The 16131-nt window shown below is 39.1% G+C and overlaps 4 protein-coding genes and 1 long non-coding RNA gene across 6 annotated transcripts in view; 3 read left to right on the plus strand and 2 right to left on the minus strand.

Annotated features, from left to right (window-relative positions):
- The window catches only part of LOC133840951 (uncharacterized), a 191585-nt gene extending 190791 nt beyond the window's left edge, over nucleotides 1-794 (plus strand). The window contains exon 3 of the long non-coding RNA XR_009894229.1: nucleotides 55-794. This is a non-coding gene — a long non-coding RNA (uncharacterized LOC133840951). The remainder of the gene's footprint in view (nucleotides 1-54) is intronic.
- Nucleotides 795-1656: 862 nt separating this feature from the next.
- On the plus strand, nucleotides 1657-2387 carry LOC133842430 (uncharacterized). Of its 2 annotated transcripts, none has more exons than XM_062275507.1 (3): nucleotides 1657-1783; nucleotides 1856-2125; nucleotides 2178-2387. In XM_062275507.1, the coding sequence occupies exons 2-3, from the start codon at nucleotides 1897-1899 to the stop codon at nucleotides 2222-2224; spliced, it is 276 nt and encodes a 91-aa protein (XP_062131491.1). In that variant the 5' UTR covers nucleotides 1657-1783; nucleotides 1856-1896; the 3' UTR covers nucleotides 2225-2387. The 2 variants fall into 2 exon arrangements, with proteins under 2 accessions (XP_062131491.1, XP_062131490.1); XM_062275506.1 differs by having other exon boundaries at nucleotides 1867-2125.
- Nucleotides 2388-7978: 5591 nt separating this feature from the next.
- On the minus strand, nucleotides 7979-8808 carry LOC133840913 (large ribosomal subunit protein bL17m). Its single transcript, XM_062273097.1, has 2 exons — nucleotides 8502-8808; nucleotides 7979-8436 (listed from the first exon to the last, which is right to left on the minus strand). Exons 1-2 carry the CDS (start codon nucleotides 8697-8699, stop codon nucleotides 8044-8046), a joined length of 591 nt encoding a protein of 196 aa, XP_062129081.1. The 5' UTR covers nucleotides 8700-8808; the 3' UTR covers nucleotides 7979-8043.
- A 292-nt stretch (nucleotides 8809-9100) lies between these two features.
- Nucleotides 9101-9863, minus strand: LOC133840912 (DNA replication complex GINS protein PSF1-like). Its single transcript, XM_062273096.1, has one exon. The coding sequence runs from the start codon at nucleotides 9752-9754 to the stop codon at nucleotides 9152-9154; it is 603 nt and encodes a 200-aa protein (XP_062129080.1). The 5' UTR covers nucleotides 9755-9863; the 3' UTR covers nucleotides 9101-9151.
- A 216-nt stretch (nucleotides 9864-10079) lies between these two features.
- LOC133840907 (staphylococcal nuclease domain-containing protein 1) lies at nucleotides 10080-16070 on the plus strand. The gene is made up of 4 exons (XM_062273087.1): nucleotides 10080-10402; nucleotides 12130-12970; nucleotides 13279-14708; nucleotides 15140-16070. The coding sequence occupies exons 1-4, from the start codon at nucleotides 10298-10300 to the stop codon at nucleotides 15548-15550; spliced, it is 2787 nt and encodes a 928-aa protein (XP_062129071.1). The 5' UTR covers nucleotides 10080-10297; the 3' UTR covers nucleotides 15551-16070.
- Nucleotides 16071-16131: the final 61 nt, after the last annotated feature.

Here is a 16131-nt window from a genome sequence, read left to right on the forward strand (position 1 = left end):
CTAACATTTTAAATAAGATTTATAGCACCCTGTATATCACTTGATACTCAACAGCAAACTGCAATGACGCATGAAGATCATTTATTCACGAGAAAAAAAAACCAAACCGAAAAAAAAACCCGCCCGCAAAAGCTGTTTCAACTGTGCTGAAAAGTCTCCCACATGTGGTAGACTCATTTGCAGGCAGTGTATGCGGTGGCAGAAGCAGCAGCAGCAGCAGAGCTTTATGCTCGCGGTGCTCAACACCGCAATGCACCTGCACGCTACGCTTCCGCTGAGCAACGCTTCCGATCCGGCTGTAAATGGTGTTCCAGTTAGATGAGCAACGGCATCGTCATCGGCATCGCCATTCATTGAATATGCCGGCAACAGCGACCGAGGCAGCGACCGAGGCAGCGACTGCGACTGCGACAGCGACAGCATAAACAATAGAGCACCGCGAAAAACGCGAACTACGCGACGTAGAGTCAATGTTTATCATTGTCTCACTGGCCAACAACAGCAACAGCAGCAACATCAGCAGCAGCAGCAGCAGTAACAACAATGCGCCACAATCGACCGTTGTCATGGGAATCATACACCTAACGAAAAATTTTGGATTCAAATGCCAGCATATTCAGTATGCGTGAAATTTTGAATTTCAAAAACAAATTTCCGATTAATTTCTTAAATCACAAACCAGAATAAACTATATACTTGAAATTTGAATACACTTCAAATATTCAATTTAAATTTTGTAGAATTTGAAATTTTTATATTATGCAAAAACTTAACAAAGATCAAGAAGAAAATAAAATAAAAATAAACTTAATTTTTGTAAAATCCAAATATATTTCTAAAAATTCTACCTATATAAACACCCAACAAATAATATTGTAATTATAGACTAAATAGTTTTAGTTTCCTAAGAAATAGATCCAAAAATGTATATATATTTTAAAAAAGATAATTATTAATAATTCATTCGGTGTCATCTTTACGCTTTTCAGAGTAATTAGATATATTTTTCCAAAATTCTATTGAACCAAATTTGTATTTTGTATAAAAAATATATTCAAAACTTTCTTTTCTTTAAATTAGCAAATTAATAATTTGATATGTTATATTTTTCTTCGTTTAATATAGAACCAAAAAAAAACTAAGAGAAATAAATCATTTTTATTCGTTCTGCAGTATACTACAATAATAGTGGAACAACATAATAAAATAAAATTTTGGATTTTGTATTAGTTTACTTAAAAAAAGTATAATTTTAATGAAGTAATAAGAATAAAAACAGTTTTAAGTTGGTACTTCTCTTAAGATCAGAATGAAGGAAAACCTTAAAATTGGTTTCATTCTGCTCTGTTTTATTTTTTTGAGTAAACTAATATTGAATTCACATTTTTTCCTTTTTATTCACATCAGAGTATCTATTTGATCACAGCTTTTGTTAAGCCATCGCATTGACTCAATTCGAAACGCATCGATCGTTTCTCTCGGTGTAGGGGCAAGTCAGCAAAGGGGAAGCTTATAGTGGGGGCACTGACAGGGGGGCAGAGATTGTAAAGCTCATATGGCAACTGCCAGCGAGAGAAAGAGTGAGAGAGAGAGAGAGAGAGCACAGCGAGCAGCAGTGAGTTGGATTTATATTTTTTTGAAGCTGGGCAGTGGTTATCAGTTGTTCGTTCGCTTTTCACGCTTGTCTCTGAACGCAGCCGCATCGTTTTTGCCATATATCTACTATTACTCAGAAGCGTCTACGAAAAAAAAAGAAGAAAAATAGACTGATCTGAACAATAGAGTAAGTCATATGTTTATCACACCTGTGCACACACAACCGCACTCTATATATATGAATACGTTAATTAATAAGCATTTAAATAGAGTTCACTTTCGGCTGGCATTTAATATAATATGCCTTCGCTGGGGATCGCAACAAAGATTTCAATACTATTGCTGCTGATCTGTTTGGCATCCGTGCTCTGTGTATTCGCTTTGCCCATCTTTGAGCCCATCTCCGATGCCTGCAAGGCCATCGATGATTGTGATCCCTTTCTGCCCGTCTGTGCAGCGCACTTCAACGAACATCAGTTCTTCTACAGTCACTGCGATATGCTGCGAGAGATATGTATAACGGGAAAAGGTAAGTCAACAAAATATTATAATGAATAAAAATTGTACATACTTCTTTTTAGATTGGAAACCAGACTATCTAAGCCATTGCAATGTGAGCAAACTCTGATTCAAGCCAAACAAATAGTTCCACATCCATATCAAATTACACAAGACTGATGCTAGTTATTATATAGTAGACTTACTTACCCATAACATATCATAGAGTGTATTTGCTCTTAAGTGTTTTACATTAAATAAAACGAAACGCAGAAAGAAATGTTCAACAAAAATGTGGCACGTTTTTGTGTAAGTAATTAAAGCGCCACTTAATGGACATACGCCGCCCTTTTGAATTTACATACAAATAAGCATTTAAGTACCATCCTTATGTGTGTATGTCTGGGTGCTATTCTATTGGTATTTGTATTAGTGTCTACTCTGCTTTGACGTTTAAACCTTCGTGTACGTGAGCTTAAAGTAACGGAACCACTTAACCGCTGCCGTCGACGTCGACGTCTACGTCACCATATGGCTTCAACATAATTGATTTAAAACAGCCGACAAGATTTTTAATAAGACCCACCTACAACGCAGTGTAGTATATAGAAGTATGTATAGCACTTTGATTAATTGCATATGAACAGGCAAAGATTAAACCGTGGTACACTCATAATTTGTACTCATCGTAATTATAACGGCGAAAAGCCAAAAAAAAAGAAAAACACAGAGAGTATATCATATCATGCTACAGCTCACACACATCCTATATAGTATATTCAACATACATATACAACAACAACCCGCCATTATTTTTGTCGGCCTCATAATGAGCAGCATAAGAAGCCAATTTACAGGCACAAAAGTTCTATTCAAAGAGATGAAAGCCAAGTGTGGATACACATACATAAACACATACATACATATGAATGTTTGTATGTGTGTTTGTATGTGTGGACTTCGAGACAGCATTAAGCGCCTTCCCAATGACATTGCCTCATTAAACGTGATGATTTCATATACATACGTACCCTTATATGTATGTGTATGTGTGTGTTTGTGTGTGTGCGTGTACTTGTAAGTACTTGCACATGTACATAAGTTGAGTTGATGACATTAATTATAAAAATGGAGAAGAAAACAGAAATAAAGCTTGGCTGCTGAGAGCTTATTAAAGGACACTCGATGCGCAGAGCTTAATTAAAGATTGCGACTGGTCAACTGCAATATTTCATTATAACAAGAAGAAGAAAGGAAGTATAAGACATACATACATAAATATGTATGTCAAGCTAGCTTTATTTATTCAAAACACATCTGTTGAATATCCACAGCTAAACATTTATTTAAAATGTTTATGCTTTAAAAGCTGAACGCCTTTGTGAACAGTGCCTTTGAAATACATTAGTATTCATTTTAATGATATCTAACCTTTTTTACATTTTTTATAGAGGAACTAACGCACAACCTAATTAATTAGAATAGAAATGTGTAAAAAGCTACAAAATTAAAAAAGATAATACATTTTATAATATTGTATGTATTTACACCTTCCTAAATATCCCAACAAAAAATAAATTGTCTTTTAAATATTCATTAAATGAAAGCATTGGAAATATTATGAAAAAGTTGAAAAGTAAAGTTAATAAAATAAACAGTAGAAACTTTATAAAACATACAGACCAATTTACAACAAATCTAACCTTAGTGAAAGAATGGGAATTGGCCTTGATATCATTAAACAATTGGTGTAATCTATTGCCAATCGGGAATAGTTATTTATTAAGACAGAGACAATACGAAGTACTAAATACATAGTTTAACATATTTATAATTAGGTTTTTTCAGCTAGTTGAAATAAGCTGTAGTATTTTTTTTTTACTTTTTTGTTTCTCAATTGTTTTATATAGTAAACAAAAAGTGAGAAAATAAGTGAAGTGATATGCTTTATGTTAAAACATTAAACTAATATCCTGCTTTCAAATAAATTTAATACCTTTCTTAGTTTGGTCAGTATAATGATTTAAAGTTTTGGGTTGCTGGTGGTTGAAATATCAAATTTGTAGAAAAAAATGTGTTTTTCCTTCTTAGACCGGGAACTTATTGAGCGGTGTGTTAAGCTGTGAGATGAAAACGAAATAGACTAAAATAATTACTTAATGAGATACTATGAGATGCTTTAAAAAAATCAATTTAATATCCCCACTCCCAAGAAAAGAAATTTAGGAAAATACTAATCACTTACTTCAAAATTAAAAAGGTTTATAAGCTCAAAATCACCTGGAGGCAATTTTCCTCTATCGAAAATTTATTAAATTACTCATAAATTACATTGATAATTACATTTTTCTAATTAATAGTAAATAAATTAAAAAAATGACATTTTAGATAATTGAAAATTAACTAGCGACATTTAAGCTTGTCAGCCTACAAAATTGCTTTGATCTTTTAATATCAGGTTGTTTCACAATATTTGAAATCAATTACTACAACACTAAATTATAAAGTAATATGAAAAATGAATGATATAAAAATAATAATATTTTTAAACAATTAGTATTTTTTTATATTTTTAGTATAATATTATACCACACAAGGACAAAAACTTACAAAAATTTATGCAAAAACACAAATTACATTGTTGATAATTTCTGCTGACTAATTAATACTCAAGATATTTACGGAGTGGCATTTAAAATAATTGTGAAACAGTCCGATATTCGATATTTAAATATAATTATATTTCGGAATATTTGAAACCAATTAATTCAGCACTAAATTATAAAGTATAATGAAAAAAATGATATTTTTATACATTTTTTATTATTGATTAGTATTAGTATAAAATTACACCACAGAAAAAAAAACTATCACAAATGTATACAATTACTAGAAATATTTAAAAGCCACTACTAAATTTATTTACTAAATGACATTTGCGATAATTGTAAAATTTCTAGAGACATTTAAAAATGTGTCAGATAAGTTTCTCAACCCACAAACCTGTTTTAATCTACAAAATATCCACAGCAGCAACATTTTGGAAATAAATTCATTTAGCAGAGATTACAGCAGGAATGAGCCTTAATGAAACGAAATTTAAATACAAATTTAGATTATAAATGCTGCAATCTAAGCGAAACTTATGCTCCCCTTGGAAGCACTTGCGAATACTTAAGCTGAGCTAAGTAAACTCTGCTGTTTACTTGGAACACTTGCTTTAATATCTCGTTTACCAACAAAACCCCCAAAAAAAAATAGAAGTAGAGAAAGAGAAAGAAAAAGGGAGCGCAATGAGAAGTTTTGTGCAAATGATTACAAATTATTTACTCTTGTGCAAAGTGTCTTTAATTTAACAGTTTGCTTGAAGGTTCTAAAAAGTGCTCAGCATTTTAAAAGCATTTCAAGAGCATTTCTCTACTGTTTAATCTGCTGCTGATGATTTTGTTTGATTTGCTTTCCACAGAGCTGGAGTCACAATCAGAATCAGAATCAGAGTCAGAGTCAGAGCAACTGCAGCCGAGGGCTGTTCTGTTGCTTCAAGTACTGGAGATATATAAATGTATATGTCTGTATATATATATATAGTACAAGTATACAATATTTCTTTGAGAGAATTGCTGCTGCACTCGAAGCAGCAGCGGGTGAAAAAAAAACTTGAGCTCAAAGAGCTCATTTCCAGAGCTGTTTTAGAATAATACTTGATGTGCATAAATTGTATGAACACATAAAAAAAATGAACGTAATTTTCAGCAATGAATTCCTTTTCAGCAAATGTACATATTGTGGCTTCATTTAAGCAAACCTAATTAAGTGCTCAGCCTCTCGACAGGGAGTCTGGGTTGCCAACTGGTTAACTTACAACTCGTAACTGGCAAACTGGTAACTGTGGCACATAATTAAATATTGAACTGTTTGTCGCGCAATTGAGCATGCAGAGACGCACAAATAGACCAACTAATGAATTTGGGCCAAACATAATTGAAAAACACAGCCAATTAGCGAAAAATGCAGCACATTCCATGAAAGAAAGCACAAGTTCGCTTTGCCTCGCTTTGCCCGGTTGCGAGCAACCGTAAAAAGTCAATTTTCATTGCCCTTTTTTCTTATACCTGTCAACCGAAGGGTTGAAAGAGTGTTATATCTTGCCGACCATCGGATATGTAAATATTTCCACCTACTCTTAATTGCACATTCAAGATAATTGCTTCTACATTTAATTGCACATCCAAGATAATTGCATACAATTGTCGGTAAATCTCTAAATACAGTTTATATGCTTGAAATCGTTTGACTTGGGTGGATTATATATATATGTATACTTAGCTATTTCGATATATTTCATATTTCTATGTTCTTTTTTACATTTTTTAGATCTAACTTAAGTGCATTGAATATATTTAACTATTTTGCAAGAATTGGTTTAATTTTTAAGCTTTAAAATAAATATAAGTCGGAAAATTGTTTTATTGCCATTGCACATTGTATATATCTGTGCATTGCATATATTTACTTATTTTGATCCATTCCATATTCAATTTTTTATAATCTTATATGTTACATTTAGCATTTATCATGTAATTTAAGTGCCTTGCATTACTTACCTGTGAGGGACTTAAAAATCGATTTTAATATATTGTGTAAGTTATTTCCTACATATTAACTATCTATAAAGCTTCTTTTGATTGCTTCTCTATTTAGTGCAAAAGCTGTAGTAAATTTTGTTGAACTGTTCTTAACTCATTTTATAGAGTTTCACTTAAACTTTAAATTAAATATAAGCCTACAAATAGGTGTATTGAAAATATCTGTAAAAAGATGAAAACAAAATATTGAAGCACCATGAATATCCATAAAAATAGTTCAAATAATCGAAATTACAAAACTTCAACAAATATTTCAAAGCTGAATATTGGGATTGAAGATTTTACTTTTCATATAAACCAAGATTAACCCACAATTACAAATTTTTCATTCTCCTTTAAAAAAGTTTAAGTTAAATAATGAACCGGTATTTCAAAGTCGAGCACACTCGACAGCAGCTTTCAAAGTACTTGTTGTGTACCTGATTTTATTTTTTGGGTGCCTGCAACAGTTGAGATTTCAATTGAATTGTCGTTTACAGGTGTCGCAACCATTTGGCAGCCAATTTCGAGAGCTGACAAAATTAATTAGTTAATTGCAATATCGATTTCAGTTTCAAAGTCGACTTTCCTTTTATTATTTTCGTTTTTTCATTTTCGCTGCTTCTGCTCGATGCTGATTATATATTTATCATGTTGCTTATTGTGATGGTTTGAAACTTTTGTTTTATCTGCTTTTAAGCAGCGTTAATTAACATGTCGCACAAGTCGAGCTTCATTTTAAAAAGCCATCGTAAATTTCTTCTTAGCTGTCTTTTAATTTTGGCCACACACAAAAAGGGATAGAGCGAGAGAGGGAGAGACAGGAAGAAAAAGTGGGAGTGAGAGGACCAGACGCCAGAGGAGTTGACATGAATAATGACGCTCACACAATTCTGACAGGTTTCTCACCAGAGAGCGGTGCTTAGTTGAGGTCGTGATAAATTATAAAAGCTAACAATACGTTTATACGTGTTTTATCAGCGTTGTCGCAGCACACACACACACAAACACACACACGCATACATGCAACGATACAAACACACAAACACACTGGTAACGCCCCTTTTATCATTGATGTACACACACACACAGACACACTTACATACATATTTACATGCATTTCCTGAAATGCTTTCCGCGATATTATTTAAAGAGGGACAAACCCCTATAATAAGTCAACTTAAAGCTTTCTTAAGCTTTTCGCTCTCTTCCCCATTAGATCTCTCTTTGGCTTGCTGCCCGTTACAATAAAATGTCGCTTTTGATATTGAATTAGTTAACTTAGCAAAATGTATTACTTGCAAATTTAATTAACAATTAACAATTACACTTCCGTCGCCTTCTCAACAGTCGGTTGTGGCTTCTCCTCAGTCTCTGCTGCAAGTTTATTGGCCAAACTCGCAAGCTTCTCCCGACGGAATTCCTTACGTGCCTCGTCGAGCAGCACATTGTGCAACAGATTGCGATTCTGGCTGTTATCCTGCGTCAGCACAGGATACGGATTACCGCGTAACTCCAACACCGATTTCCTGTAGTAAATGCCGGGATAGTCGCGTGGCGCTTTGAACATGCGTGTGTAGGAGACATTATAATTCTCATATCGCGGCACCAACACCTTGAAGAGTTTGTGAACGAGCTGCTTTTCTAGTAACCAATAGTCCGCCAACTCCATTGTAGCTTTATGCCTGTCGCCATGACGTATGGCATTTGAAATAAGCTAAAAGCAAACCGTATACATTATTAGTTAAGAGTTACAGAGTTTACTACATCCAAATTGCTTACCAGCTCCGCATAACCACGCGCCTCGTCCGCTCGATTGTAGAACAGCTCAATGCGCTCGTGCTTCACCAGCGCTGTGACCGTTTTGCGCAGCTTGAGTAGACGACCTTCGGGTCCATCTGGATTTTTTAAATTACGTTTATTGGGTCTCACTGCGATACGCAGTTGTGACATTAACTTGCTGACATCAGCTTGATTCATGTTTTCAAAGCAAAACTTATGTTGTTTTCCTAACTAAAATCCAAGTTCACGTAATGACCAGCCGGCCGACCAGCTGTTTAAAGAGTCCGTGTGACCGCAAGCTCATTTTCAAATGATGAAGAAAATATACCAAAATATACCACTACCAAATATGTTTGGTTGCAGTTAAATAGTAGTGCAATATTTTTATATATGTAGGTAAAAAGTCCTATATTATGGTTGTTATTAATCTGTTCAACTTCGTTTTTAAAGCAAACTTTTTATGTTAGATATTTGCTGATTTTCAAATTATGATGAAATTTTACTTTGCAATAATGTTTGTACCAATAATATACCCACATATTAATGCAGCCCTGGCATGCCTTTCCTTTATTGGCGGACGAATCGAATGTCAACAAATGTAAACTTGTGTTATGATTTATTTTAAAAGCTTATAAAATATAATATACAGGTTAAGCAATGTGCTGCAAAATGCCTTGGCGAACAAGAGTTTCCACCTGAGCTCGCGGCAAGTAATGTTGACTATTCTTCTTTAAATGCACCACTTCGCCATCATCCAGTTCAAACTTTCCGTAGTCCTCAACGCAACGTACCTCGATGTAGAGCGATTTCGGAGGTCGTAAGTTCCCGGTCAGATCAATGCCTTGACCATCGCCCACGGAACGCATATATGCTGCTAATGACTTGGAGTAATTGTTGAAGAATTGCACTTCTGGTTCACACAACGCCTGCTTGATGTCCCCTGGTATAATGGGTCCGAATTCCCAACGCAGAGCTTTGATGCGTTGCATGCGCTCGTAGAGGTACGCGAGGAGACATCTTTTGTTTCGTTGCAGAGCTGCATGCCTGTAGTTCAATAATGGCCACAAGCTGCGATCACCAGAGCTGTTGTAGCTTGATGCCTGTGCCACATTTTCCTCGAAAATAGCTTTTATCTCCTCCAGCACCTGACGAACACCGTCATCATCGAAGGCAGGAATTGTTTGAGCCGAACGCTTGAGATCTTTGAGTAAATCGAAGGCTTTATCGCCAAACATTTTGTTTGAACGGCTCATCTTTGTTTTGACACACAATAAACATTCTTTCCCGCGTTAATTGTGTGACAAGATCAGCTGTATCATTAAGTTATCGCTATCGATTGCCGATCAGCCTAAAGTTGATTTTAACGGAATTTCAAGTGATTTAAATATACAGATATTATTAACGAAAATAATTGAACTTAGCAGCAATCTATATATAACTCAAATACAATTCTAACTCTTAAGTTTATTAACTATATGTATATATATGCACACTCATCGTTTATTTTGGAAAATCTAGTATTTTGCGGCTTCTTGTTTTTATCGAATCACGATTCGGTCGTCAAGAGTGGTATTTTATGAACATCAACAAGCTGGGCACACGCGCTTGCAGTGAGCAGTGAAAATTCTGAGGTGATTGTATTGTGTGTGGTGTGTTCATACTCAATTAACTTAATTAAGTTAAACAACAAAAAAAAAGTGTTAGACGCACTTTAAAACCAACGTGAGGATTTCAACCCGCTTACTACAAAAAACGCCACGTATAACGGCCCGCCGGTAAAAACCGCACCCGAAAAAATGGCAACAGCAGCTAACACGACAGCTGGAGCAGCGAAAGACGGCAATGCGCCCGCAGCTGCGGCACCAGCGCCAGCTAAGACTTTATCCGGCATCGTTAAACAAGTAAGTTTACAACTTTTCGCCGTGTAATTATTAAGACAGTGCTTTCATTAAATCCAAGACAATTTAACTAAAAAATTTGAAATATAAAATATCTATGTGAGTGTGTGCGTGATTATCATCAGCGTGGCAAATGCGGCAAGTTCCACTCGAGTGCGAAAGAGACGTGCATATAGGCGAGTTGCGTGAGTGTGACACGTCAAACACGCTGATACACTCAGCCGCAGCAGCAGCGACGGCAGCAGAAGCAGCATTATAGCGTAAAAGAAATGAAAGTTATCGAAGGTGCCAACCTGGCAGATTTTCTTAGTTGAGAGAGGTGCCCCAAAGAAATATGTATGAAGCCCTCGATTCATTTACATAAAATGTATAGATATGTGTGTCGGACGTGCGTTCGGCTTGATTTTATTTCAAAATTCCTGTTGCTCAACGGTTTGTGTCAACGTCATCAGGTCTCTCTGTGGCGCTTGCCGGCGTTTTGAAACATGCGTTTCTATCTGATAAACACGCACACATTTACATGCACATAGATTTGCACACATAGGCACGAGTTCGCTTGCCGTACACTACGTTTAATGCAAAAACTATTCGTTTCTAACCTAGAAAGAGGCATGCACAGGCGCAAAAAATAAAGTACATGAATACGTATTTATGTATGTAGAGCGCATGCAATTTGAATATGCTGAACAAAGTACTTTACTTTCGTTTTTCACATTTCAAAGTATTTTTTGCTAAGGTTGGCAGTCCCCCCACCACCTTAAACGTCGAAGTTTGACCCTACATACACATACAACCGCTGATATGTATGCGTGTATTCATACATTGTACGTGTATCAAATGCACGCCATTGATAACCATTATCAAAAGTTATCAATTGCAATTGAAACGAAACAAAATGACTTCTCACTATGTGATGACGTTGGCACGACGTCTTGGCAACAAACTCACACACAGCTAGAGATTATTTCTTTTTTGGCCCGTCCCAAATGCCGCGTCAGCAGCAGCGAGCAAGCAAGCATTCCATGTTACAGATTTTACGTGGAAAACCTGTTGATTTTGAAAATGCCGCTATGCCGTTGCCATCATCAAGCAACCAACACCTGTTTGTCGCCCCAATCGATGTGTGGAAGCGAGTACGCTATACATATATATAGAATTACCGCCCCCCACAATAAAAGTCTTCCTTTGTAATACTGCTGTGCTGGTGGTCACATTTAAAGATTAATGTTTAATCCACATTTATGACTATTGTGATTCACTCCATTTGTACAGTTTTTATGTTCACTAACAACTTGTTTGTGTCCATTTCAACTTTGTTTACCTTTATAGATAACATATGGATGTGTTAGTAAATACATACTTAAGTAGATAGCACCAAAAAGTCAATGCACTTTATAATAAACATTTTAGTTGATAGTATTTTAAAAATACACACAGCATCCTTTGGCCACGCCCCTGACAGAGCTCGCTAGATATTTTAGATAAATGCACGTTAAATCGATAACAATGAAATTTTGAAAAATACTCAAACTGCGATAATTTTTGGAAAACTATCACACGGTCTCACTTATCTAGAGCAACGCTGTGCAATAGTTTTTAAGTAGCGCCACCTACTGACAATTATTGTCAACAAGAGTGTCAACGGCACGTGGAGTGAACAAAAATTTCTTTTGGCTTTCATTTTAACCTCATTGCTTGCCCGGCGTGGTGCGTGTTTGTGTATTTTGCAGGTTCTCTCCGGCGATACGGTTGTTATACGCGCCACGAAAGGTGCGCCGCCACCGGAGAAACAAATCACCTTCTCGCATGTCCTGGCACCTAAACTCGCCCGCCGTCCTGGCGCCGGCGGTGATGAGACGAAGGATGAACCTTGGGCATGGGAATCGCGTGAATTTCTGCGTAAGAAGTTGATTGGCGCTGAGGTGACATTCACCTTTGACAAACCTGCCAACTCCAATCGTGAATACGGTTTCGTTTGGCTGGGCAAGGACAAGGAATCCGGTGAGAACGTGGTCGAGTCCATTGTACGTGAGGGTCTGGTGACTGTGCGCAGGGAAGGACGCCCAACACCCGAGCAGCAAACGCTCATCGAGCTGGAGGATCAGGCACGTGCTGCTGGTCGTGGCAAGTGGGCGCACAACGCTAATGCTGCCGATAAGGTGCGCAACATTAAATGGTCGCATGAGAATCCCGCCCATATTGTGGATGTCTATGGTGGCAAACCCGTCAAGGCTATTATCGAGCATGTGCGCGATGGCTCCACTGTGCGTGCCTTCCTGCTACCCGACTTCCATTATGTTACGCTGATGATTTCGGGCATTCGCTGTCCCGGCGTCAAGCTCGATGCTGATGGCAAACCCGATCTGACCGTGAAGGTTCCATTTGCTGATGAGGCACGTTACTATGTGGAAACCCGTCTGCTGCAGCGCGATGTTGAGATTCGCTTGGAGTCTGTGAACAATTCCAACTTCATTGGCACCATCCTGTATCCCAAGGGCAACATTGCCGAGTCTCTGCTGCGCGAAGGTTTGGCCAAGTGCGTTGACTGGTCCATGGCGGTCATGAAGACAGGTGAGTTGAGGACTAATTTAGTAAACTAGTAGGGAAATCTCTGTCAGCAATTGGCTTGAACAACGCAGCACCAATTCAGCTCATTGCCTTGTGTTGTGCTACGTTGCTTCAATTGTCGGTTGCCAGATTAAAGAGACGGACTCCAAGAATACAGTGACTCCTTTTTATTGTCATTGCGTTCATTTCACCCCGTCCACATAAACAAAAGTCTTCTGGTTAACATTATTTGAATATAATGGTTTGTGCCCTTTTGAGCACTGGTGGTAAAAAAAAGATTGCTAACGCTTTCTTCTCCTCCATTTTTGCAGGCGCTGATAAGCTGCGTGCAGCTGAACGCATTGCCAAGGAGAAACGTCTGCGCCAATGGCAGGATTACCAGGTGAAGACACCCGCCTTTAACTCCAAGGAGAAGGACTTCGCCGGCACCGTTGTTGAGGTCTTCAACGGCGATGCCATCAACGTGCGTCTGGCCAACGGTCAGGTGAAGAAGGTCTTCTTCTCCTCGATTCGTCCACCACGCGATCAACGCGTTGGCACCGAGGGTGAGGAGATTGTCAAGGCGCCGCCACGTGGCAAGAACTACCGTCCTCTCTATGAGATTCCCCATATGTTTGATGCCCGCGAATTTCTGCGCAAGAAACTGATCAACAAGAAGGTTCAGTGCAACCTCGACTACATCTCGCCCCTGCGTGACAATTTCCCCGAGAAGCACTGCTACACAGTGCTCATCGGTGGCCAGAATGTGGCCGAAGCCATGGTTGCCAAGGGTCTGGCGACATGTGTGCGTTATCGTCAGGATGATGATCAGCGTTCGTCGGCCTACGATCAACTGATTGCCGCCGAGCAGCAGGCGATCAAGGGACTGAAGGGCATGCACGCCAAGAAGGACAATGTGACGTTGCGTGTCAACGATCTCACCGTCGATCATTCCCGCATCAAGGTGCAGTATCTGCCATCGTGGCAACGTGCTCTCCGCACCGAGGCCATCGTTGAGTTCGTTGCCAGCGGCTCTCGTCTGCGTCTGTATGTGCCCAAGGACAGCTGTCTGGTCACCTTCCTGTTGGCCGGCATCTCGTGTCCACGCTCCTCTCGTCCTGCCCTGAACGGTGTGCCCGCCCAGGAGGGTGAACCCTTCGGTGATGAGGCGCTGACATTCACCCGCGAGCGTGTGCTGCAGCGTGATGTGTCCGTGCACATCGATACCACCGATAAGGCTGGCTCCTCTATCATTGGTTGGCTGTGGACCGATCAGAATGTCAATCTGTCTGTCGCCCTTGTCGAGGAGGGTCTCGCTGAAGTGCATTTCAGTGCCGAGAAGTCCGAGTACTATCGCCAGCTGAAGAGCGCCGAGGATCGTGCCAAGGCGGCCAAGAAGAACATCTGGGCCAACTATGTGGAACAAGTGCCTGAGGAGAAGGTCGTCATCGAAGAGGAGAAGGACGAGAAGGTGCCCGCGGAGCGCAAGGTCAACTATGAGAATGTCATTGTGACCGAGATCACCGAAACGCTGACCTTCTTTGCCCAATCCGTTGACAACGGTCCCAAGCTGGACACTTTGATGAGCAAACTGCACGCTGACTTCCAGGCCAATCCTCCAATCGCTGGCTCTTACACGCCCAAGCGTGGTGACTTGGTTGCTGCTCAGTTCACTGCTGACAATCAATGGTATCGCGCCAAGGTGGAGCGTGTCCAGGGTCAGAATGCCAGCGTGCTCTACATTGATTACGGCAACAAGGAGGTGAGTTCCAATCTTAATTGCAAATGCTTTCTTCCAAGCTCAGCAAGCTCCTTAGATCCGTTTCCGTCTCAAAGTGAAACGCATGAGTCATAAGTTTGCCAGATCAACACTGCTCAATTGTTGCCACGCCAGCTGTCGCCTTGATGTGATCGTATTCCAAACTCTACAGCAACACATGTGGGAACTGATTCTCAGGTGACATTGGATTGCGCCCACAACGCCTATATGTTGGCACCATATTCTTTGGTGCCTTCGTTGAGGCACCGTGACAGTGATTCAGTGTCTGCCACACGGGAATCGGAACGCACGTTGTTGGGGGCATCCAAACACAAGGCGCAGCGCTTGTGACACATTGAGCGACACAACCACACAATCCAATTAACACCTTTGGTTGTATGAATTGAATGCTAATTCTCGTCTTGCTTTTACAGACTCTGCCCGTCAGCCGTTTGGCCGCTTTGCCACCTGCATTCAGCAGCGAGAAGCCGCATGCCACCGAGTATGCACTTGCCTTAATCGTGCTGCCCGCTGACAATGAGGACAAGGAGGAGGCACTGCGTGCATTCTCCGACGATGTGCTCAACCATAAGGTGCAGCTCAATGTGGAACTGAAGGTTGCCAGCGGTCCAAATTTGGCCACCCTCCACGATCCCACATCGAAGACGGACTTTGGCAAGCAATTGGTTGCCGATGGTCTCGTCATTGTGGAGAAGAGACGCGAGCGTCGCCTCAAGGAGCTGGTGGAGCAGTATAGGGCTGCACAGGAGGCTGCATTGGCGGCGCATTTGGCCATCTGGAAGTACGGTGACATTACGCAGGACGATGCGCCCGAATTCCGCTAGGAATTCCAGCCAGGAATTCCACAAAGCGTGCAGTAGGCAGGTGGCGTGTGGAGCGCGCGCTGCTGGCTGAAATGTTTGTCTGCCACATACCCGCCCTTTATATACTACAACAACAACAACATCAAGTTTAACAACAACAACAGCAAGATGAATGATGATGAAATAACAGCAAGAGCAACAACTTAAAGAATATGAAATTACTAATTCTATATAGAACAACAAACACAAAACACACACATCTATACATCAATAAAAATATATACAATATATATATATAAATAATATGAAAATATATATATGATGATGCATATAATCATATTGGATACAATTTGAGCTACAGATTAATAATTATACACAAAAAGTTGCATGATGATGATGATGTAAAGCTGGAGCCTGGAACATTTTTGTATGCTTTAAGCAACTGGCCAATCGTCGCAAATTCGATTCAACAGTTTTTTAAAACATTCATTCATAATTCTTTAAACAAATATACAAAACGAAAACAACAAAAAAAAAGAAACTAGCAGCAATTGACCATTTTGTAAACGGTTAACACTTCCAATAAACAAATAGAATCAAAG

This window comes from Drosophila sulfurigaster, chromosome 3, assembly GCF_023558435.1.
Source record: "Drosophila sulfurigaster albostrigata strain 15112-1811.04 chromosome 3, ASM2355843v2, whole genome shotgun sequence".
Classification (NCBI taxonomy): Eukaryota; Metazoa; Arthropoda; class Insecta; order Diptera; family Drosophilidae; genus Drosophila; species Drosophila sulfurigaster.

Excerpts from the sequence above, each read along its gene's own strand:
- LOC133842430 (XM_062275507.1), top strand. The coding sequence starts at position 1,897 with ATGCCTTCGCTGGGGATCGCAACAAAGATTTCAATACTATTGCTGCTG. Across the intron at positions 2,126-2,177 it reads GATATGTATAACGGGAAAAG|ATTGGAAACCAGACTATCTA; the intron begins GTAAGTCAACAA and ends ACTTCTTTTTAG.
- LOC133840913 (XM_062273097.1), bottom strand. The coding sequence starts at position 8,699 with ATGAATCAAGCTGATGTCAGCAAGTTAATGTCACAACTGCGTATCGCA. Across the intron at positions 8,437-8,501 it reads CGCGTGGTTATGCGGAGCTG|CTTATTTCAAATGCCATACG; the intron begins GTAAGCAATTTG and ends GTTTGCTTTTAG.
- LOC133840907 (XM_062273087.1), top strand. The coding sequence starts at position 10,298 with ATGGCAACAGCAGCTAACACGACAGCTGGAGCAGCGAAAGACGGCAAT. Across the intron at positions 10,403-12,129 it reads TATCCGGCATCGTTAAACAA|GTTCTCTCCGGCGATACGGT; the intron begins GTAAGTTTACAA and ends TGTATTTTGCAG. Across the intron at positions 14,709-15,139 it reads TTGATTACGGCAACAAGGAG|ACTCTGCCCGTCAGCCGTTT; the intron begins GTGAGTTCCAAT and ends TTGCTTTTACAG.
- LOC133840912 (XM_062273096.1), bottom strand. The coding sequence starts at position 9,754 with ATGAGCCGTTCAAACAAAATGTTTGGCGATAAAGCCTTCGATTTACTC.